At 35.1% G+C, this 24,268-nt stretch overlaps 1 protein-coding gene across 3 annotated transcripts; it reads left to right on the top strand.

Moving 5' to 3' along the window:
* Window positions 1-465: 465 nt before the first annotated feature.
* On the top strand, window positions 466-21,725 carry LOC114319520 (protein ROOT HAIR DEFECTIVE 3). 3 transcript variants are annotated; one of them, XM_028266547.2, is made up of 23 exons: window positions 466-702; window positions 1,723-1,872; window positions 2,698-2,764; window positions 2,903-3,005; window positions 3,880-3,950; window positions 4,074-4,137; window positions 4,226-4,291; window positions 4,435-4,482; window positions 4,554-4,616; window positions 4,731-4,787; window positions 5,240-5,398; window positions 5,483-5,551; window positions 5,654-5,745; window positions 7,364-7,442; window positions 8,116-8,281; window positions 10,530-10,654; window positions 11,407-11,669; window positions 11,782-11,878; window positions 11,983-12,144; window positions 12,685-12,789; window positions 16,826-16,920; window positions 17,062-17,158; window positions 21,061-21,725. In XM_028266547.2, the coding sequence occupies exons 1-23, from the start codon at window positions 699-701 to the stop codon at window positions 21,310-21,312; spliced, it is 2,454 nt and encodes an 817-aa protein (XP_028122348.1). In that variant the 5' UTR covers window positions 466-698; the 3' UTR covers window positions 21,313-21,725. The 3 variants fall into 3 exon arrangements, with proteins under 3 accessions (XP_028122348.1, XP_082781514.1, XP_028122349.1); XM_082925388.1 differs by lacking the exon at window positions 2,698-2,764 and having other exon boundaries at window positions 489-702; XM_028266548.2 differs by lacking the exon at window positions 1,723-1,872 and having other exon boundaries at window positions 575-702.
* The last annotated feature ends 2,543 nt before the right edge of the window (window positions 21,726-24,268 follow it).

Raw genomic sequence — 24,268 nt, 5'->3', positions numbered from 1 at the left:
CGGGTGACAAAATTTTCAAAATAAAATACAAAATTAATTTTTAAAAACCGTAAACAAACAGACAACTTAAAAACACATTTGAAATCACATTCCTAGAACATAAGCACACAGGGCCAAGGTGTCAACAGGATCCGGACCGGACCTTCTTTTATAAAATAGAATCCAGACCTTCTTTTATAAAATAGAATAGAATCGAGACCTTCTTTTATAAAATAGAATAGAATAGATTCTTACTTGGTGTTTGAGAAGTAAGTTTTTATGTAAATTTTTTTAATTATAGAATATTATTAGAGAATTTTTTTTTTGATATTTAGAAAGATAATTAGATTTTTTTGTGATTAGATGCGATATTTGTGAGAAAAAAAATAAAATAATTATAAAATTAGATGTGATATTTTGTTTGAATATATATTTTTTAATTTTTTAAAAATTTTGTCTTTTATTGAAAAAAATAAAAAAAAACCCAAACCAAAATCTCGCCAAACACCGCTAATTGATTTGCTTCCCTCTTAGCATCGTGGTCGGACAGTCGGAGCCAAAACTTTTTAGAGAAAGAGCAAGAGCAAGAGCAAGAGAGAGAGAGAGGGACCATTGGTGATCCTACTTTGGTTTCGCTTCGATCGTCTCTCTTCATACGTTTCTCATCGGCCCCTTCCTTCTTCAGCTACCAAATCCACGGCCTTCTTAAACTCTCACAAATGGGTACGTCTCTCTCTCTCTCTCTCTCAATTTTCAGTTTTCTGGTCGACTGAATTTACGATGTTTATCTTAAAATCTCATGTTCTGGTGCATCACAACCCTATAATTGAACTAACTAAATTATTGTTCCTCTTTAATTAATTTGCTATTAATTCTATGTTGTTCTTAGGGTTTTAATTCATATAACTGAAAACTCTGACAATTTTATATGCGTTTAATGGGTTTATACTTAACTGTTTTCTATTTAACATTTTTTGTTCCACAAACTTCAATCTTTATGGTTTTTCTCTAAATTTTGATGCCATTGATTTTTCCTAGTTGGGTTTAGTTGTTAAAATTTGGATCCAAACCAAGTATAGTTGGTGAAAAATAGCCAAAATGGTTTTTTTATTTTTTAAATTTTTTTTATGGACTTCTTGAATCGTTTTTAAACAGTGATTTTTGATCTTCTGAACTGATGTGAACTGGGTATCCTTCTATATGCGGTTCTGATAAATAAAATATTATGTTTCCAATTTGTTTGCCAAGAAAATGTTCGGAAGGGAAGATAAATTAGTTGTTTGAATATTAGATAGGATGGCTCATGGTTGTTGGTATCAATAGAAGAAACATGTCCGTTCTAGCTGGCTTGACATGGCAGCTCTGCCTATTTAAGGAGAGTTTAGTTTTTTTGCAAAACCGAAAAAATCAATTATATGGCTCAAAGTTATATATTTGAATAGTTTTCATTCACAGCAAACCGAACAAAAATGGTTTACTATGACACTGGTTACAAATATTGCTACTTCTATTTTTCTTATTTATTTAAGTTTATTTCTTTTACATTTGTAACTGGGTGTGAAAGTGACATTGGCATGAAGATTGGTGGTTCAAATACCATTAAATGTGACTATGAAATGAAGAATGAGTAATGCATGTAATGTGGCAAATTTTGTGCACTTGGTGGAGTTAACCCATCTCTCATGTTAAGAATCTGAGTTTTCGGAAGTTCTGATTTATATTTTCTTTGTTTATGTTTTTCAGAGGAAGGGAGTGAATCTTGTTCCACTCACCTCATAGAAGGGGATGGTACATTCAATTTTGCCGGAATTGAGAATTTTTTGAAGGAGGTGAAATTGGCTGAATGTGGGCTTTCGTATGCTGTAGTTTCGATTATGGGGCCACAAAGTAGCGGTATAAATTATTTCCCTTCGTAAGATATTCGGCCTATTCTTATGTGTTTTGCCAGTGAGGCATTTTCACCAAGAGAATCTCCATTGGTTTAGTGTTTTTTTGCTATTTTAACACAGAAAAAGTGCACTTTATACAGATTTAGTACAAGTTGCTCAACTGGTGTGAAGTAATTTTTGTGCTAAAATCCGAGGCTGTTGAGTGTGCTATTATTTTAGCATATATTTCATTTTTACTTTGCTGATAATAAGTTTTTGCTTGAGGCTCCATGTTAGAGATGTGTATAACCATAATCAGATCATCTTTTATTTTGTCTCCCTTTCATTCATGTCATCCATTATTCTTTTCTTTCTTCTCGTATAGCATTCCTTTCTTGAGTACCATTTATTTTCTTCTTAAAAATCTCATTGAATCACAAAAACTAAAACTCGTAGGTGGATTAATAGCTTTATATTTCTTTATTGTTGGATTAATAATGTCATGATAAATTAAACTACAATTATAATGGCATAGATGTAGTTTTTATTAAAAAATTCAATTGTACATGACTTTCTTTAACAAGTAAATGAACGTCTATGATGTTACTGCATGTCAAAAACATTCAACTTTACTTTTGTGCAGTTTTACATTTAATTCAACAATCCCTCCCCAACAAGAAAATTGTGTTTTTTTCTTTGTCGCTTCAACTTTGTTATTCATAAGAACGTACTGCCCGGTTGGTTTGTTTTGGCATGAAAACATGTACTTCCTGACTGCCTCTTCATAATTGGCAATAGATATGCTTTTTGCTTCATCTGATTTTGATAATGATTTACATGATTCTAACAGGGAAGAGCACTCTATTAAATCATCTGTTTGGGACCAACTTTAGGGAGATGGATGCATTTAGGGGAAGGCATGTGCTCATAAAGCTCTCATGTTAGATCACTTTTGTTTTTGACCAGACACCATAAACTTAACAAGATCCTCTTCTCTTCTTTTTATTTTCTTTCTTTCTTTCTTCTTCTTCTTTTTTTTTTTTTTTTTTTTTCAGGGCTCAAACAACTAAAGGTATTTGGTTAGCAAAATGTGCTGGCATTGAACCCTGCACTCTTGTTATGGATTTGGAGGGTACTGATGGAAGAGAACGAGGAGAGGTAATTTCAAAACTTAGTTTAGATTATATGAATAGATGGTTCTGACTTCATCTATACATACATTTTTCATATACATAGCTTGAGTTATTGCTCTTTGCTTTTCTCTTTCTCAAGGCCATGTTTCTTTCAATTGCATGGGTACTCACTTTGTTGGTTTTTCTGTTTGCTTCACTTTCAAATGACATAATGGATTAACATAATGGAAACCTATTTATAATGGGATTGGCAAGGAATGTATCTTGTATGCATTTTTCCTTATGATTAGTAATCAGGTTGCTCCTCTCTTGTAGTTGCTTCATATATTTCAAAAGGAAAGTTACCCTATTTTGTCTACACTGATATATATTGTACTTTAAATTGGAAAGCTGTAGCAACACAGTTATAAAATTAAATAAAATCTATATACAAAGTGTAAAATTCAAGTTAAAGTTGTAATTTTATTTCCCAAAATAAATTTAATTGTATTGGGTTTCACTATAACCATCCAGGGCTGAAATTTAACTGGACAAAGAATTTAAATCATGTGGGATTTTATAATTTTGTTGCTGTTGAAGCAATCGAAGAAAGATGAAAAACACAATTAGAAGTGCTTCTGAATTTTTTTGTAGCATCTCTTTCTCTTCCCCGCACGTGCGATTGCATGATTCGATTGAGATTCGTGGTTCAGGCTTGCAAATTGTATCAAGTAAACTTGTATGCATGATTCTAATGCAATGATCTGAGAATCCAGTTGGTGTAGGATTTTGATTGGAAACATAGGATGTAGCAACTAGGCAGGCATGCACATGTTGGTTTTTATTTTTATTTAGTTGAATTATTATTTTTTATTTTGGCTTTCTGTCCCTCATTCTGGTTTTTCAAATTGTCCTTTCAGGATGATACTGCATTTGAAAAGCAAAGTGCCCTTTTTGCTCTTGCTGTTTCAGATATAATGCTAATCAATATGTAAGTTTGTTTTATATAGCTTAAGCAGCAAGCTGTATGGAATCCGAACATTTTATTTAAAATGATTTTTTAAGATATTCTATAATTTATATGGATAGTTTCGTTGAAAATATTATTATTTAGGTGGTGCCATGACATTGGCCGTGAGCAGGCTGCAAATAAGCCTCTTTTGAAAACTGTATTCCAGGTATCTCCCATGTATCTATATTACACAAGCAATTATTTTAAGTTACATGCACTGCAATCAGTTAAAATTTATGATGGTCCTTGTACAGGTCATGATGCGATTATTTAGTCCACGTAAAACAACATTAATGTTTGTAATACGAGACAAAACAAGGGTATGTTTCCCTCTTCTTATTTCATGTTGCATTTCTACATTGATATTCTTTTATTTATTTGGCTTTGTCGAATTGAACTGAATCTTAATAGTGCATTTAACCTTTCTTCTTATTTTATAAAAAAAAAAAAATTGTTTGTGTAGACGCCGTTGGAAAACTTGGAACCTGTTTTGAGGGAAGATATTCAGAAGGTAATGCACTTTTCTTTTGATTCTCTTTATAATCTTATTTTGTCAATTTCCTGACCATTTCTTGGTTGCAGATATGGGATTCTGTTCCTAAGCCACAAGCTCACAAAGAAACTCCTCTAAGTGAGTTTTTTAATGTAAGATAGTCACAATCCCCACTCAATATGAGCCTAGGCTTGTCTTCATCTAGTTATTGGGAATGAATGATTATGCAAAATATACGAATGTCTGATTATTGATTTAATTGTCAGGTTGAAGTTGTGGCTCTTTCTAGTTATGAAGAGAAGGAAGAGCAATTTAAGGAGCAGGTACACTTGTGTAGAATATCACACTGGTGTAAAAGTACACAAATTTGTTTGTTCATTGCATACAAGACAAGATCATTTTTGTTACCTGTTACCTTAGCTTCATTTAATATAGAATTATGGAAGAAGGTCAAGATTTTTTTGTACATGATCCCATTTAGAATTTTTACTTATTATCGACTTGGTGATCATGGTTATTTTTTTATTTTTGGATTGAAGTACACACATATATGTGTGTGTGTGTGTGTGTGTTTTCTTGGAACTTCAAATTATATAGTTCATATCCATGCTAGTTTCCAATTTTCTCATTGTTGGATTGCATTGCATACCATTAATTATATCTTATTTATTATTCAGGTTTCAGTTTCTGATTTGGATGACAGACCTACCTTTTTGCAGTTAATGACCTTCGGAATATAAACTTGTGCATTTTGTTTGTGTTTTGTATAATGAAGGTGGCTAGTTTAAGGCAGCGATTCTTTCATTCTATAGCACCTGGTGGGCTGGCTGGAGATAGGCGGGTTGTAGTTCCTGCTTCGGGGTTTTGTTTTAGTGCACAACAGATCTGGAAAATTATTAAGGAGAACAAGGACCTTGACCTTCCTGCCCATAAGGTAATAGTTTGAAAATCTGGTCAAGGAAGTTACTAATTGAATTGCTTTGGAGATTGATGTTATATACCTAGGGTTATGGTGCAGGTTATGGTGGCTACTGTACGCTGTGAGGAAATTGCCAATGAGAAGGTTTCTTCTTTTGCTGGAAATGAGGTACTTGCTTTCCATTTATTTGAACTTTTGGTTTCTAGTATTGTTATACATTTTTTAATGGTCTTCCATTGAATTAGCCAATTTGATGTAAAATTATTGCAGGAGTGGTGTCAATTAGATGAGGCTGTTCAAACTCGTCCAGTATTGGGCTTTGGGAAGAAGCTTAGTTCAATTATCGACACTTGTCTGTCAGAGTAAGTACATACCCTATGGTGTAATATTCACTTTCCATTGTTTCAGCAGCGACTTTTGATTGGTCTGTGAAGCATAAGCTTATGGTAACTACTAAGAATTTGGCAGAGCTTGCTGAAGCTCACACTAATGCATTCATGTTTGCCAATTGATCTTTGAATGCTGTGTGGTTGAGAAGTAGTGCGATTAAGGGAATGCCTAAGATAGACTGATTTGGAGAGGTGTGATGGTTTGACTAGATGGAGTGGATGTTTTTCTGAATATGGTAAATGCATGTCGTTAAAAAGAAAAGAAAAGAAAGGAACAGGATAAAAGTATGGCTGATGTAGGACAGCGCTGTTAGGGGCTGTTCTGGGGCTGTGAAAACGCTGAAATTTAAGAAAGAAAGAAAGAAAGGGAAAGAAGAAGCTAGTTTTAGGAATCACTCCAGAGGTCTTAGGAGTCACACCTAGGTTTAGGGTTGCATCACACAAACCCATAAAGCTTCAAAGCTCTGAAAATTCTATAAAATATCAACCCTATTGAATTAGAAGCATTACATGGCTTTATATAGACTTTAGAGACTTGCTATTCTAGCTAGAACCAAAAAAAGAAACTACTAAAAATAAACTTCCATAACCTATGATCAGTTAAATAACTTGACCCACAAGACAACCCATGATCAATCCGTACAGGCTACAACCCATGTTGGCAATTTAGCAAATATGAAAATTATCAAAATACCCCTAATCTAAAGATCCTAGAAAACATAAAAATAATTTTAAGTAAGATTATAGTAATACTAGAAACATGATTATGTATGGTTTTTATCGGTTTATCTTTGAAAACATGCCAATTTATTCTTTAAATTGGCATGGATAGAAGCATGGTTTTATCGCCTCTGCTTTAAATTTATTCTTTCTTGAGCTTCTTGTACTCTGCATCAATGCCTGATGCGCAAAACTGTATGAATGTGGTTAATAAATGTGAGGGGACAAAGCAGTATTTTAGCTCTCCAATACTTGCAGCATTCTTATTTGTAAAAGACCCCATTAGAATGAAATAGAAACTTCAATTGAAGAGTGGTTTGTTTTATTGTTATATGGTTGGGATTTATTTAGAGAGAACAAATTTTTAAGAATTCAGGGAGACGAAGAATTGGGGAAGAAACATTAAATTGGCTTTTTGTTAAGCACCTTAAGCAGTTGCTGATATGACGTACTGGCACCCCTGGAATATCTTCTAATTTTCCTCTCATTTGTAAAATGAGAGGAGTATTGATGGCCTATGGTGGTGTAGAGTTGATGCTGGTGGGAGGAGTAGTTGATTTTCTCTGTGTAAGATGGGAACTCTGCCATAAATTTGAATGGTTTAGTTCAGCTTTGTATTTCTCTATATTTCTCTATATATCTATCAATATATCTCACGTTTGTCGTCCTTGTCTTTTTGGTAATGTTTGGTTCATTTCAATTTGACCTTGTAGCTTTCTTTGTTTATAAGATAGTATGAGCCACCTTTACATTTATTTCGGAGTTTGTTGTAATCTGATGTACAATCATTTGAAATTTTGTTTTGATAGTCTGGAGATGTTTGCTATATCTCTTCAAGAATAATGTTGATGAAATTCTTTTAATTTTTTAGGTATGATATGGAGGCTACGTATTTTGATGAAGGTGTTAGATCAGCAAAACGAAAGCACTTGGAAGAGAAATTGCTGCAAGTAATGCCTCCTTATGGCTGTGTGTAAAATTTTGAATTTTTATACCATTTATTGTTCTAACGATGAGGGAAGTATCACAATCATGTATAGCTGCAAGATGGTTGGAATCTGTGTCCAATATGCATTTAGAGGATATAGAAAACTGAGGTTAATGAATGATCTGATTGAGATTTGTAATCTTGGTATCTAAGTTCACTGCTGGAATTGGCCTACCACTTTTTGACATTAACTTAAACAAAACATTTATATGTACAACATTTTTCATCACTTGTTTGTGTAGAGACACCATCTTATAACATGACACCCAGATTTTTGAACAGTGCATAAAGAAGAAAAACTTCACCTGAAGTGGTCTGATTAGATAGGGATTTTACAAAAAGAGGCTGTTGTTTGTCCTCGTGGCCCATGCTCGATGCCCTTCCCATACAACATTTCTTTTTGAAAATATTGTTTTTGGTAATTTAATTTAAGTCTCCCTCTCTTATTAAGCTCATAGAGGGAGAGGACTTGATTACTTGAGCTTCTCATCTGTAGAGGCTCTTGATTGATACTACCAGGTCACAAGGTCACTGGTAAATTCTGATTGTTTCCTTGTATAATATTTTGATACATGGAAGCCGTTATTTATCAATTTATATTCCCTTTTCTCATTGCTTGTCTCCTGATTTTTCAGCTTGTTCATCCGGCCTACCAATCCATGTTAGGACACATAAGGTCGGGAACTCTGGATAGATTCAAAGAAGCATTTCACAAAGCTTTAAATAGAGGGGATGAGTTTTCTGTAGCTGCTTGTGATTGCACTGAGTCTTTCATGTCTCTATTTGATGAAGGATGTGCAGGTATGGTTACTGATTTCACTATGTCATTTACAACTGTGAAATAAAAGGGTTTCGATTTACCAGTTTTAGATTTGTTTGTTATCTGATTTGGTTTCTGTTTCAATAATTACTCATTTTATACCAATAATTCCACTCCTTTATTTATGTCAATTCTATTTTATTTTACAAATGCTATTGCAGCTATATGGGGAAAAAAAATGTTATAAAATAACATACTCTATGAAGCATAGACACGGCAAAATGGAAGCCGTGGCAGTGTCGGATACGGGGACACGCCGGGGACACGGGGACACGTCGGGGACACGTACGGGACACGGCATCTGGCGTGTCCCCTTAATTTAATTTATTTTTTTGCAGGGGACACGCGTGTCCGAATCTGGACACGCCATGGACACGGCGAGAAGAGTAACTGAAAGGGGGAAAACGAGAACAAACCTGGTCGGCGACATCCAGAGCCCTTCGACTTCGATCGACGATCCAGAGCCCCATTTTACTTCGACGATCCAGCCCCTTCGCGTTCGCAGAGCTCTCTCTCTGTCTCGCCTTTGCCTTCGCAGAGCACTCTCTCTCTCTCTCGCCTTCTCTCTCTCCCTCGCTTCTGATCCTGATCGCGATCGCGATCGCGATCGCGATCGTCTCCCTCTCTCTCGCTTCTGATCGCGATCGGCTCCTTGCTTCTGTCTCCCTCTCTCTCGGTTCTCTCCCGTCTGGCTTCATTTCTTGATATTATATTATATATTCATATATAATATATATAACTAATACCTATTATATAATATATATAAACTAATACCTATTATTATTTTATTATATAATAACTATATATAATATATAACTAATACCTATTATTATTAACTAATACCTATTATTATTTTATTATATAATAACTATATATAATATATATAACTAATAACTATTATTATTTTATTATATATTATATAATAATTATTATATAACATAAATATACTCATTAGATAATAGATAATACATATTATAAGATAATATATACTTATACATATTAATAAATAAAAAAATAAATACATGTATGTAAAATAAAATAATTAATTACAACACATTATTTAAAAATATAATAAATAAATAAAATAATTAATATGTATTAAAATAAAAATATTTATAAAAAAATTAAAAAATTTGCCGTGTCCCCTGCCGTGTCCGTGTCCCCATTTTTTAGAAATTCCCGTGTCCCGTATCCGTGTCCGTGTCCGTATGCGTGTCCGTGTCCGTGTCCGTGCTTCATAGAACATACTTTGTTGGAAGGGACTGTAATTTATGTTTAACACAATATTAGGGTTTAGGTTTCTGTGTACAAACTTTGTCAGCCTGAAAGGCTTCTTGTTCTTATTTGATTTTCATCAATATGGTTCATAATTGCATAATTTTATGGCTCTTTAATCTCCACTATCCTTAATTACCATTATCAATAATAGGGGTATTGCTATTTTAATTCAGATTGGTGATAAGATAATAGAAGTCCCTGGTTAATTTAAATATATAGGGGATTGCCGGTGAAGCATTTATATCATACTCATCCTCAGCACTAAATGGAAAGTTCAATCCAGTTTTTTAGCACAGTTTATGATGCATGTGTTAAAGTAGAAATATTTTTGTTCGTTTAGACAGGTACAAAAAGATTATTTACCTTTTGATTGCTTTTGAAAGTGAACTTATGCTTCAACATATTCTATGAAACTATAGTTTGCATTGCTTTCATTTTAACTGCTGGCAAGTTTCACTTACGAGAATTTTCAAAGCATTTTTCTTACTGATGGTTTGTGAGAAGTTTTGGGTGTGTTTGGTTTGTGTTTTGAGATAAATTTTCAAAAATTTTTTTGGGGAGAGTTTAGAAATTTTTTTGGCTTGTTTGGTTGTATATTTTGAAAATAGTTATGGAGTTTGGGATGATTTGATATTTTGTTGTAGTTGAGTAGATGTGTGTGAGAGAAAAAGTGATTGAGAAGGAGAGAGGAGAGAGAGAAAAAGTGATTGATTGATGTGTAGGAGAGAGTGATTTTGGAAATTTTTTTCAAAAAATTTGAACCAAACAAAATTTTGAAATTTTTTCTCAAAAATTGTATCTTGAGATACAAACCAAACAAGCCCTTTATGATTTGCTGAATGTGCTTGAAGCCATGGTTTAACTGTTTAATAAGCTGAACAGCTTAGCTAGTAGGTCTTTCCTTTCCAGCAAATCACATTTTGGATGCTGACCAATTAATTAACCCTTCAGATGCCATCATTGAACAAGCAAACTGGGATTCATTTAAAGTGCGGGAGAAACTTCGGCGTGATATAGATGCTCATGTTGCTACAGTTTGTGCTGCCAAGCTGTCTGAACTTGCTACCCTGTATGAGGTATTTGTTAACCTTGGGGTTGTTTACTTCATCAAGAAAGTGTTTCTGACTACTGTGACAAATTTTGAGATTTCGCAATCATTTGGGGAGTTTTTTATTTATTTTTATAATCAGTTAGGCAAATAATGAGCATAAGCTATGGAAATATGGTGTAATGTTTAGCATGACTTAAAAATAATGTAAATTATCAGGAGATAGTTTTACTAGAATGGAGGGAAAGTGTCATTTGGAAAAAGACTCATACATAGTGATTCTGTGATCATTGGTAATGACCTGCTAATTTTCCAATTCACTGTATTTATGGACTCATACATAGGGATTCTGTGATCATTGGTCATGACTTGCTAATTTTTCAATTCACTGTATTTATGTACTTTGTATTTTATCGAGTTGTAGGAGACTAAGGTCAGTTATACATGCAAATGACAAAGGTGCAATATATTTACGTTGTGTTTCGTTGGGAGATTTGGGAAGGGATTTGGAAAGGGAAATGGAAATGGTAGGTGAAATGTGAATAAAATAAACTTACATTTAACCTAGTTTCATACACTTTTTCCCTTTCTCTTTTCAAATTCTTTCTCAAATCCCTCAAACAAATAGAGTGTTAGGGACTTCAATAACCTTGTAGAATTCATTCCTCTTTATAAGGAACTAATAATACCTTTTATCTTAGGGACATAAAAAACCTAGTAGAATTTGTCCTTTATAGGTCAAATTCTCATCATAAGGAACTGATAATACTTTATCTTCAGACAAAATTAAACGTAGCATTATCAGGACCTGTTGAAGCTCTTTTAGATGGAGCTGGCGATGATACCTGGCCGGCAATAAGGAAGCTTCTTCGCCGTGAGACTGAATCAGCTGTCTGTGGGTTCTCTGTAGCACTTTCTGCTTTTGACATGGATGAGCAAACCAAGGATAGGATGCTTACAAGCTTGGAGGATTATGCAAGAGGAGTGGTCGAATCAAAAACAAAAGAAGAAGCTGGAAGAGTTCTGATCCGTATGAAGGACAGGTGTTTTCTCCTTGAAACATTCGGATTCAGTTGTTTTGGCTCTCTTTCAAAATCTTGGTTCAGTTGTTTTCAACCTATAGGTTACTGAGACTGATTGCAAAATTGCCCACAGGTTTGCTACATTATTTAGCCAAGATTCTGATTCAATGCCACGGGTTTGGAGTGGGAAGGAAGACATCCGAGGAATCACTAAAATGGCTCGCTCTGCAGTATGACACACTTAATGTTATAGTTTTATTTACATTGGGCGAAATTTTCAGTTTCGTATAACATTTAATATCATCTGATTATTTTTAATAATTATCTAATTCAGTCTTTGAAGCTGCTTTCTGTAATGGCTGCAATCCGTTTGGATGATGATGCTGATAACATTGAGAAGACACTAGCTGTTGCTTTGGTGGATGCTAGAAGTGGTGCTACTACCAATAAGAGCATCACATCAGATGACCCCTTGGCATCAAGCACTTGGCAAGAGGTGACCATTTGTACTTGCTTAAATTGCCTGTTTCTAAGCCTCTGATTGTGTTGAACTCTTTAGTTATTATAGAATGACAATTTTATTAGATAAAAGAACATTGGTGATGCCATCAACTGGATAGATAGATAGATTGTTCTGGCTAAAATCATATGTACCCCTGTGAAATATTTCTTTTGTGATTTTTCTAGCTTTGAATATTGCTTTTGTGCAAACACAATTATGCTTGCAATTCATTTTTGACATGGTAGATATGCCTAGATTTATTACAATGCAGACTTAGGTGTGTTGTGAAAAATTCTAATTTATCTTGATAGTGATTGAGTACTTCATGCTTGTCCATGATTCAGTGCTCTCTGTTCCACACAGGTGCACAAACATGCATAGGAAAACATAATCACATACAAAAACAATTTGTTTGAAAATCTAGTGAGGGCATGCATGAGTACCCATCCTCTTTGACTCTGGAGGACTAATTACTTCTTGTGGTCTTCTTCTTGTTTTTGTTTAAATTTGGTATTTTGTATTTTTGGTAATCAGGTTTCATCATCAAAAACATTGATCACACCCGTTCAGTGCAAATCTTTGTGGAGGCAATTCAAGATGGAGACAGAGTACACTGTCACTCAAGCCATTGCTGCTCAGGCATGATATCATACATATGAGGCTTCTTAGAATGTCTTTTTTATCTTCATCATTATCTTTCTGTTTTTGTTTCCCCCCCTCTTGGTGAATGCCTTTTATGTCTTCATTGTTTAATTTCTAGATAAGTGCAAAAAAATATTGGCTGGATTTTGAGGGCTTTTTAAAATTGTTACAATGATGCTTGGAAGGTGCCGGTTAGCTTGGTAAAATCTTTGCGTAGTCGTACCAAACGCCTGTGATTGAATCCTGCCTTCATCAGGGTTGGGGGGTGGGTGGTTCACGGGTACAGGAGGTCTACACAAGGTGTTTAAACCATCAACGTTGGACTGTCGGTAGTAAATAAGAAAGCAAGAATCAACTAGGTGCAACTTTGACCGTAAGTAAGAGACTTAGCATATTAGTAGATGTGTTGTTAGATATTTAGGGGATCACAGCAGTATTCTTGCTTATTGTTCTTCAGAAAGCCATTCATCTTTCCCCCTTAAATGGTAATCATTTGTTTTGGTACTTGTCCTACTGGCACTTTGTCAGGACCCATACCCGCTCCTAAAGGTTTAGGCCATGACTGGCCAGTAATCTCAGATTATCCAGCCTCAAAGACAAAACAAATAACTAATAACAGTGATTGGGGTTTTGCGGAAGCAATAATAGAACATAACTATGTCCATCGAGTAGTGCATACATGCAAATTTCACAAGTATTTAAAACTTAAAACTCATACATCTATTCTTATATTCATACGTAGGTACAATACATCCAGTTAAACTTCTTACACATATTATCCATTCAAAATAAGTCCCCAAAGAACAAAAACAAAAGAACATAAAACAAAAGGGTTGACACAGCTTGGCTCCGCTTGAGTTTAAGTACGCCCCATCACGGAGGCACTCCATAGCAGCTTCACAAAAAGGTGGACTCCTGAGATTGCTCTAGACTCGACGTTCCATCTGCTTGCCTACATATATATAGGGAAAAGGGGTGAGTTAAAGCCCTGTGAGTCATATTAGAATAAAGAGGTTAAATGAATGTTGTCTTGCATAATACAAACCAAATCTCAAGAGTTTCGGAATGAATCATAATTAAGTACTTGTCATATCAAAGTTCATAAATCATAACTCATAAATTGTACATCCAATAGCGCAAAGCAAAGGGTCCGAAGACATATATCAAAGGGACCTTGAAGGTCGACATAGGAATCGCACGAGTCTAAACGAAGGGACTATCTAGATCAAGCAAAGGGACTACTTGGTGTACATCAGAGATCTTTGTAATCAAATAACGAAGGGCTTTGGTGTTATTTCCCCCAGGCAAGGGCCTTATCAATCAAAGGGCCATGATATTGTTTCTCCCAGGCGAGGGCCTATTCTATTAAACAAAGGGCCATTGTATTGTTTTTCCCGGGCAAGGGCTTCACTAAAGGATGCCACAAATACATTTCAAAAGAGACAAATAATTCATCCAGTCAAAATAACATTCTTGAAGTAATTCAAAATACATTTAAACATCTTTACAAAGATACTACTCAAAGTGGGCTGGTACAGTACAGGTGTTGGCCTCATATGACCACCTACATGAAACACACGACAAAGATACACATACAAAGCAAATATTGTATCTTAATTCAATTCTCTTACGTGTGTTTCTAGCTTATTCCGTGGCTAAGGATGTCTAAATAACGCTTAAGAATGCCTAAAAGGGCATGAGGATGCAAATATGCACATATGAGTGTTTGCTAAAATTGCTGAAAACAGGGTGTTCGCTTGAGCGCACCTTTGGTCGCTCGAGCGGTGTGGCATGACTGCAAAAGTACTAGATGGTGTCGAAGTAGGCTCGAGCCATCACTTGGTCGCTTGAGCCAACTGCAAATGTCTGCCAAAATACTGGGAGCATGCAAAGTGCGCTCGAGCCACGGATCCGTTGCTCAAGCGAACTGGGCAAATTCTGGGTTTTCCAGATTGCAATTTGAAGTTCAAAAGTGTCTTTCATGTTCAAAGCTTGCATGGCTTATAAGGACTTGAAGAAACTCTTTATAAAGCATGAATTCATGGAAATTATGAAACCATATTCTCAAATTCTCTTTTAATTTCCCAAAACAAGACTCAGAACTCAATGTTTTTGCCATGCATGTAATAAATTGAACTTCTTTTCTTTCAAAGCATGATTAATTGAGATGAGTGTAAAGTCATGGAAAATCCTTCAAGTTGATGTGTCTAAGCTCCATGCATGTATGAATTTATAGAAAATCAAGCATAAAGATGAAGAATTATGCATGCATGTCCAATTTCAACTCAATTCTACAAGAATTCAAGTGATTCTAATATTTTCCTCTCAATTACATTCAATTGATTCTACAACTTCATGAACTTAACTTCTACATAGATTATTTACAAGAATTATGGGTGATAATCTTACCTAGAGCTTGAATTGAAGGTGTTTTAGCTAAATCTTCTCAATTCTTCCTCAATCTCTACATTTTCTTTTCTTCTCTCTCTCTAGATGTTGGCCTCCCTCTCTTTCTACAATCTCAGCCACACTCTTGATGAAAATGAACTCAAAACATGATTAAGTCACATATATAAGTAGGTTAAGTTAATTAAGTGAGGTCAAGGTTAATTAATCTAATTTAAGCTTATTTAATTCTAATAAAGTCTAATTGATTTATTCTAATTATTTTGATCCGAATCAAATTTTAATTAAAATTTTCATATGATTCTAAATATTCCAATTAGTCTATTGAACTAATCAATTTTGGTTCCTGAATCCGTTTAGGCTTTAAATTTCGAATTCTAAGTCAGTACTCTAATAGATATTCCAAAGACAGACAGATAAACACAAATTAAACACTTAATTAAGCGATTATACTCAATAAAATAATATGTAAAAATAATATGCATGTCGGGATCATCTCACTTCCTTTAGAGGAGCTGTGTTTCTGTTCAATGCCTTGTAGACACATATTTCCTTTGATACATGCTTGGATAGCTAAGAAGCACTAACACTTTTTAGAAGGTGGCGCATCTGTGTCGTGTCCGTGTCGAACACCGACACTAATTGGACACTTCTTAACATGTGTCTAATGTGTCCTATTTTTTAAAAAGTTTTTTAGATCCGGACACTCTTTGGATACTCTTCGGACACTTAGAGGGCACTTGTATCCACTGATTACATACACATGAAATTAATTATAAGTTTGAACTAAATAATTTAGGATACAATAATAAACAAAAAAATAATGTAAATTAATAAAATAAGTGTTATATTTTTTTTATTATTTTTAAATGATATATTCATATATATAACATATAATAAATATATAAAATTATATATTTCGTGCGTGTCACCCACGTGCCGTGCTCTATATTTTTTTAAAATTGGCGTGTTGGGGTGTTTGTGTTGTATCTGTGTCCTGTGTTCGTGCTTCTTAGTTGGATAGGTATTGGAGTGCCTCTGGCCTATATAGAATTTCAAAATGAAATTTTCAATTGCATGAGGCGGACACAAGGCAAGCACTAGGAGGTCCTGAGGGCATCTTTTAGTATTGAAAAGGAATGTGGTTGTAAAACAGTATGTATGTAAGAATAGTGTGGTAGTCATTGTGCATTATGCGACTCACCAAAAGAAATAGAAAAGAAAAGATCCAATTATGTTTACATCAATGTTTGGTTCTTATCATATGTCTATATCAGTTGATGTCCAACAAGTGGGCTTGTGTTTCTGTTAGCCCACTGGCATCTTGGTCCCTCGCCTGAGCTTGGCCCAATTTGTTCTCAAGGAAATATAACTACGTTCGGGCTTAGCTTTTTGTGTGGGTTGAGATTTTGATGGGTTTTAGTGACTCTTCGTAAAAATGACGGATATGTACCACTTGACAACTGCTTGCATGCGGCGTAGTTCACTTTCCTTGAATAAAGAAATACAATAATAAAAAAAAAACTTTTGTAGGTCTTTTATTTTGTTTTTTTCTTGCGCAGTAAATTTATTACTGATTTTCACCTCATTGCCAATGACTTCTGATTGGATCCCATTATATTTTCAGGAAGCTAGCAAGCGTAGTAACAATTGGTTGCCACCTCCATGGGCAATTGTTGCCTTGGTTGTCCTGGGGTTCAATGAATTTATGACACTTTTGAGGTACTTTTTGTCCAAGTACTTGTTTACAACATTATTCTTTTTCTAGTGCAGTTAAATTTACTCATAAAAAAATGTTTTTAAATTTCTGGATTGTTGTGCATTTACTGGTGGATTTTACCTATTGGCATTTTTTCATGGCAGGAATCCTTTGTATCTAGTTGTAATTTTTGTTGTTTTTCTACTTGTAAAAGCCCTATGGGTACAACTTGACATCTCGGGTGAATTCCGCAATGGCGCTGTAAGTGTCAAACTATCTTTGGTTATTTATGCTCTTAATCAATTCTTGGTATGTTTTGACGCAAGCTTATTGAAGAAACATTTGACGCAAGCTTATTGAAGAAACATTCTGTAAAAACTCCTATGCTTGATGTATTTATTAAACCTCTTTTGCAATTTTCTGCTGTTGTCAAAAAAGGTAACTTGAGTTCATTTTGCCATTGTAATTTCCTCAGTGCAGGTTCTGCCTAGTATATTTTTTTCATTATTTTTTTATTTTTTATTTTTTGTGTTGTGTTTTCCTTTTCATTTTTGGTCCTGCCTCATAGTGTGTGTCTTAATTTTATTAATTTCGACGAAATTTATTAGATATTGAAGCTAACACCTGAAATTTCATTTTTTTGTCTAGGGTTGGGCTGGTATATTCGAGTTGTTGGTTTGATGTGACTGGGTCTCCCATGGACACTCGGTTTTTTTTTTTTTCTCCTGGTATTGGGTTTCAAGAAGAGTCAGAAATCCTAAGAAATCTCTGCTCTGATACCATGTCAGTTCATTGAATAATATATTTTTTCCTTACTACAAAAAATACAATTATATAGCCTATACAGTAAACTAATTTAGGCATTGATTGAGCTTGACCCACAATCAATGGAGTTTAACATGGTAACTCAATTTCCTACAATCAATCCCTTCCATTCTTGTTTTATAACTCATGCCGACACTCCCCCTCAAGTTGGTGCATAGATGTCTTCCATGCCCAACTTGTCGAGTGAGTTGTGGAGTACTCTGTTGCCTTTGTTAGTATATTTGCCAGTTGATCTTCGGATTTAACAAATGGGAATTGAATTTCCTTGGACTTGAGCTTTTCCTTGATGAAATGTCTGTCCACCTCAACATGTTTTGTGCTGTCATGTTGAACTGGATTATAAGCAATGTCTATGGCTGCCTTGTTGTCACAAAATAATTTCATTGCATTAGTTTGACATGAAGAATGCTTTCCTCCATGGCGACCTCAAGGAAGAAGTATACATGGACATTCAGCCTGGATATAGTGTATCCTCACAGACAAAAGTTGTATGTAAGTTGCAGAAAGCACTGTATGGACTAAAACAATCGCCACGTGCATGGTTTGGACGGTTCAGTGTGGCTATGAGAAAGTTTGGTTTCAATCAGAGCAACTCTGACCATACGCTATTTCTGAAACACCGAGAGGGGAAAATATCAGCACTGATAATTTATGTTGATGATATGATAATCACGGGAGATGACGTTGAGGAGATTTCTAGACTGCAGAAATATCTGGCAACCGAATTTGAAATGAAGAATCTCGGAGGATTGAAGTACTTTTTGGGTATTGAGGTGACCCGATCAGAGCATGGCATATTTCTATCCCAAAGGAAGTACGTATTAGACTTATTGACCGAAATTGGAATGCTCGACTGTAAGCCTGCCTACACTCCAATTGTTCAGAATCATAGATTGGGCAAATACCCTGATCAGACACCAACCAATAAAGAAAGATATCAAAGGTTAGTTGGAAAACTAATTTATTTGTCACATACAAGGCCAGATATTGCTTATGCTGTGAGTGTAGTAAGTCAGTTTGTGCAGTGCCCAAGTGAAGATCATATGAGTGCAGTAGTTCAAATTCTTCGCTACTTAAAATCCGCTCTTGGGATGGGGCTCATGTTCTAAAAAAATAAGCATCTGGATATTGGTGGTTATACAGATGCAGATTGGGCAGGGAGTGTTACAGACAGGAGATCTACATCGGGGTATTTTACCTTTGTGGGAGGTAACTTAGTCACCTGGAGGAGCAAGAAGTAGAAGGTGGTGGCATTGTCAAGTGCAGAAGCTGAGTTTAGAGGAATGACCAAAGGGCTCTGTGAACTTCTTTGGTTAAAGAAGTTACTTATGGAGATGGGCTACACACCTGTTTCAGCAATGAAATTATTTTGTGACAATAAGGCAGCCATAGACATTGCTTATAATCCAGTTCAACATGACCGCACAAAACATGTTGAGGTAGACAGACATTTCATCAAGGAAAAGCTCGAGGCCAAGGAAATTCAATTCCCATTTGTAAATCCGAAGACCAACTGGCAGATATACCAACGAAGGCTGTCTCCAGTAGAGTACTCCACAACTCACTCGACAAGTTGGGCATGGAAGACATCTATGCACCAACTTGAGGGGGAGTGTTGGCGTGAGTTGTAAAACAAGAATGGAAGGGATTGATTGTAGGAGATTGAGTTACCATGTTAAACTCCATTGATTGTGGGTCAAGCTCAATCAATGCCTAAATTAGTTTACTGTATAGGCTATATAATTGTATTCTTTGTAGTAAGGAAAAAAATATATTATTCAATCAAAATGGTCGCAGTGTTTCCATTTCCTAGGAAACTAATTCAAAATATTAGTGGACAATTGAAATTCTTGGGGGTCTACTTAAACATTTTGAAACACTAAAAAAATGAGTTTTTTTTGACATCTATTAGGAATATCTGACAATAGTTTAATTTATTTGTTAAAAGAAAATACTTGAGAACCAAGAATTATCTTAGTAGTTAAATGTATTAGAAAATTTTAAAAAGTAGAACGGGGTGGAGGAGAAAAGAGATGTGAAGTGAAAATGGACATGGTGAAGTCGCTAATTCCCTTATGGGGTGGGGGGAAGGGGAAGGAAGGGGGAGGGAGGGAGGGAGGGAGTTGTGCTGTTGAATTGAAATTAAGTTGAATTGTGCACTTTAATTTGTGATTCATTATGATTTATTATGATTCATTACAATTGCAATTTAATTATGTTTTTGTTTTTGTTTGCATAATGCATGAAACGATGTCGTTTTACCGCCTCTATTAATAAATAAAAAAGAGCAATTGGTTAGATCGAAATATGTGAGTTTATATGTATATAATTTCGTTATTGATATTTATTTTATTTTAAATATTATATGTGCATTGTTGTGTGTATATATAATTATAAGTTATATTTAGGCCTCGTTTGGCAAGTGGTTTTTTTAGGCAAAAAGTCAAAGTCACTAAAAAAATCAAAAAGCCAACAATCCATACAAAAAAGTCAAAGATTTCATTTTCTCTTTACTTTTTGCACATCTTTTCGTAAAAAGCCAAAAAATCATCCCAAACATACTAATTTTTTTTACATCACATTTTAGTCAAAAGTCAAAAAGTTAATAAAAAAGTCTGTTTCCAAACAAGAATCACTACTTGTTTCGCACTTTGATAAAAATGATTATAGGTTCTGTGTGTGTGTGTAAATATTATTATTAGTAGTTTCTTTCCTCCCGTCTCTATGCTCTTGCAAGACACTTTTTTGTCGCTATTATCAAATGTTTATGATTTATGAATTATTAGATGATTGTGTTTGTGAGACACTTTTTCAGTGCTATTATCATATGTTTATGATTTATGAATTAGATGATTGTGTTTGTGTAACCTCGAATTATTTCTGTGATAAAATATTGATATTTGTTGGTATTTAGGTTTTAAAATATTTAATATTATATTTTACTTATGTTGAACCTTGAATTATTTTCTTAAATTAAATTTTTATTTTTTATCTTGAAGATGAGCTTCGCTTCGATGAAGCGCGCTCCTCACTTTGCACCTAGTTCGAAGGAAACCTTGGCACTTCAGTGCACCTATCGCCTTTAATAACACTCATTATTATTATTATTGTTTTTCTATATGCTTTCGAAATATTTCTATTTCTAAGCTAACTAAAACAGCTCATCAAAATGAATTTTTTGATCCTTGCATTTGAGACAGTATAATGCCTTCAGGTAGTCATTAGAAGTAATTAGTCCTTCAATGATATACGTGCATGCAACCTTAAAGAATTCTGAAAATAGTTAACAGTTTAAGAATTGTAAAGGTCTGATTCTTGACTTTTTTGCATGCATTCAGCTTCCTGGGCTTCTCTCTTTGGCCACCAAGTTCCTTCCCACTGTCATCAACCTTCTCAAAAAACTAGCGGAGGAGGGACAAATGCCTGCAACAACTGGACATCAAATGAATAATTCATCATTAGGGTCAACAAGCTTTCATAGTGGAGTAGACAATAATGGTGATATGTCCTCCAGTGATTCGTCTGAGGTGACTTCAACAGAAAATGGGACCGAGTACTCAAGTTCTTCAGCACATGAAAAAGTTAAATAAGCTCTCTTTTTACAGTGTGATTTTCTTCTGTTTGATGATAATGCTTCCAATGTGGGATGCTACATGCGCATGGAGCATCCGTATTAACTCTAGTGGTGACCATGTTTAGGAACAAGATTCTCAAGGCATTGATCTTTTTCTTTTCTTCTTTTGTCTAGGTGCCACATACAGGGGCTGTGGCTTCTTGTGAAAATGCGCCCTTCTATAGGTTTTTATTGTTTGTTTTTATTGTTTCGGTTTTTTCAGGTTTCAATTTTGTTTTTTGGTTTGTGGGATGAGTTGCAGGGTTCTTGGGTATCCTTACCTTAAAATGGTTGATTCTGGTTCCTTTGTATTTAAAAGGATAGTAATTTCAAAGCGGTAGTAGTACCTCTCTTTGTATTTTAGTGAGAAATGTAGCAAGTGTTTGATCATCTTTTATTCTACTTCATTTTGTGTTTGGAATTAGCTGATAAGGTAAAAAATTGTGAATAATGCTTGTAAAAAGATTAATCTATATTTGAACATTGAGTGGGGGGTTGGAACACAAACCATTCTATAGCATGGTTATTAGAAGCTCCATTCGGATCTTATGATCCTATAATATTATGATCTATTTAGGCGCAATCGATCCGGATCATGTAAAAAATTAGTATTGAATCAATAGGCTAACAAAAACAAATAAGGAAATAAACATTTAAATATAGCGGTAATTTAAGAAAATTATTTAGTTAGAAAAACAAAGCTTTGGCGGAGTGTAAGGAGAGATGATTCTAAATTTACCTTAATTTTTGGGGGGGACTATTTTTGTGACTTGAATTCACTTTATCAAGATTTTTACGACAAATCTTATTATTCAGTTAAGCCGCTCTTTCGAGTTCTTAATTTATTTTCATATATAATTTTGTTAAATATTTTTCTTCACTTTTTTATGTATTACTGTAGATTGTACAGTAACATTATATTTATCAATCCTTAACAACACTCAACTAAACAATATATCAACTTAAAACCAAAACCAAAGACAATGGAGAATTAGAAGATTAAGGTTCATTTCCAATTTATCATATACAAGGAAAGAGCAAGGAGACAAGTACATCACAAATTTGAAAGTAAGTCTAGGTATTTCTCACGGACTTTAGCTTCACATTCCCATATCGCTTCTTCAATGCCATGATGGAGTCACAATACTTTAACTAACGGAATTGTCTTACCCTTAACACTTGCTCCCGTGTATCTAAAATTTGGATTAGTCTTTCTTCATAAGACACATCTTCATCTACTTTAATCTCCATCCAATGTAACACATGAGAGGGATCTTGTTCGTACTTGTGAAGCATAGACACATGAAACACATTATGGACTCTAGTGAGTTGTGGCGGTAAGGCAAGACGATATGCAACTTCTCCAATCCGTGTGATTATGTCAAAGGGGCTAATAAATCGTGGAGATAATTTTCTACTCTTGCCAAGCCTCATTAATCCCTTTCTCGGAGAGATTTTCAAGAACATATGATCCCCAACTTCGAAAGACAAAGGCCTTCGACGACGATCGGCATAGTTTTTCTGTCAGCTTTGGGCCGTGACTAATCTTCGTCAAATAAGGGCTACCTTTTTAGTTGTCTCACTAACTAACTCGGGCCTAAGCATAAGTGAGTCTCCAACTACCGTCTAACACATCAGTGATCTATAGGGACATCCATAAAGAGCTTCAAAAGGTGCCATTTCAATACTGGCCTAGTAGCTATTGTTATAAGCAAATTCAACTAAGGGTGGGTGTTTCTCTCAAGACCCTTTAAAATCTAGCACACATGCCCTCAATATATCTTCTAAAATTTGAATGGTACGTTCGGATTGTCTGTCATTCTGTGGCTGATAAGCAGTACTGAAATTCAATTGGGTACCCAAAGCACTTTGGAGACTCTACCATAGTGTTGCTGTAAAGCGAGAGTCTCTATTGGACACTATACTCACCAGAACCCCATGGAGGCGAACAATCTCACAAATGTAAAGTTCAGTCAGCAATTCTATAGAGTCCTCCATGCTCATGGCGAGGAAGTGGGTTGATTTAGTGAGTCTGTCGACAATCACCCATATTGCGTCATTACTTCTTTGTGTTCTAGGAAGGCCCGTGATAAAGTCCATGTTAAGATGCTCCCATTTTCATTTAGCAACAGGAAGAGGTTGTAGCAATCCTGCCGGTCTTTGGTGTTCAGCCTTAACTTGTTAACAGGTTAAACATTTGGACACAAATAAAGCTATATCCTTTTTCATACCCCTCCACCAAAATTGTCGGCTTAGGTCATGATACATTTTGGTGCCTCCTGGATGCACTGCAAGACATGAATGATGAAAGTCCTGTAAAACTTCATCTTTGATTGATTTAGGCACAAACAACCGGTCAAGGTAATGAATACTAGAATCGGTATAAATATTCAGGCCCCTCTCTTATTTCCCTTAGGAGATTCTCTCTCGAATTGCATCCACCTCCGGATCACCCAATTGTGCTGCTGTTACTCGCGCAACAAGGGTGGGTTGTGCAACGGTGGTGAATAGGATGGCTTGTTCGAAAGACTCCTGGAGTTGCAAATCAAATTCACTGACATCCCTCATCATTTTCCATTCCCTTACCGCTAAGCTGGCTATAGTACTTACAGACTTTCTACTCAAAGCACCCGCTACAACGTTGGCTTTACTGGGGTGGTAGTGTATTTCAAAGTCATAATCTTCCAATAACTCCATCCATCTCTATTGGCATAGATTCAAATCTTTCTAGGAGAATAGGTATTTAAGGCTTTTGTGGTCAGAGAAGACTTCAAATTTCTCACCATACAATTAAATCTCCAAACTTTCAAGGCAAAGACAACGGCGACAAGTTCTAGATCATGCGTCGGGTAGTTTCTCTCATGGGTCTTCAATTGGCGTGATCCATACGCCACCACCTTGCCCTCTTGAATCAAAACACACCCTAACTGTAA

Source organism: Camellia sinensis, chromosome 4 (genome assembly GCF_055761805.1).
Source record: "Camellia sinensis isolate YWXY chromosome 4, ASM5576180v1, whole genome shotgun sequence".
Taxonomy (NCBI): domain Eukaryota; kingdom Viridiplantae; phylum Streptophyta; class Magnoliopsida; order Ericales; family Theaceae; genus Camellia; species Camellia sinensis.
The sequence above is the reverse complement of the archived record's forward strand: the minus strand, read 5'-3'. Positions and strand labels throughout refer to the sequence as shown.

Coding starts and splice junctions, on each gene's coding strand:
- LOC114319520 (XM_028266547.2), top strand. Junction 1,873..2,697: donor TATGGGGCCACAAAGTAGCG/GTATAAATTATT, acceptor TGATTCTAACAG/GGAAGAGCACTCTATTAAAT. Junction 12,145..12,684: donor CATCAAGCACTTGGCAAGAG/GTGACCATTTGT, acceptor TTTGGTAATCAG/GTTTCATCATCAAAAACATT.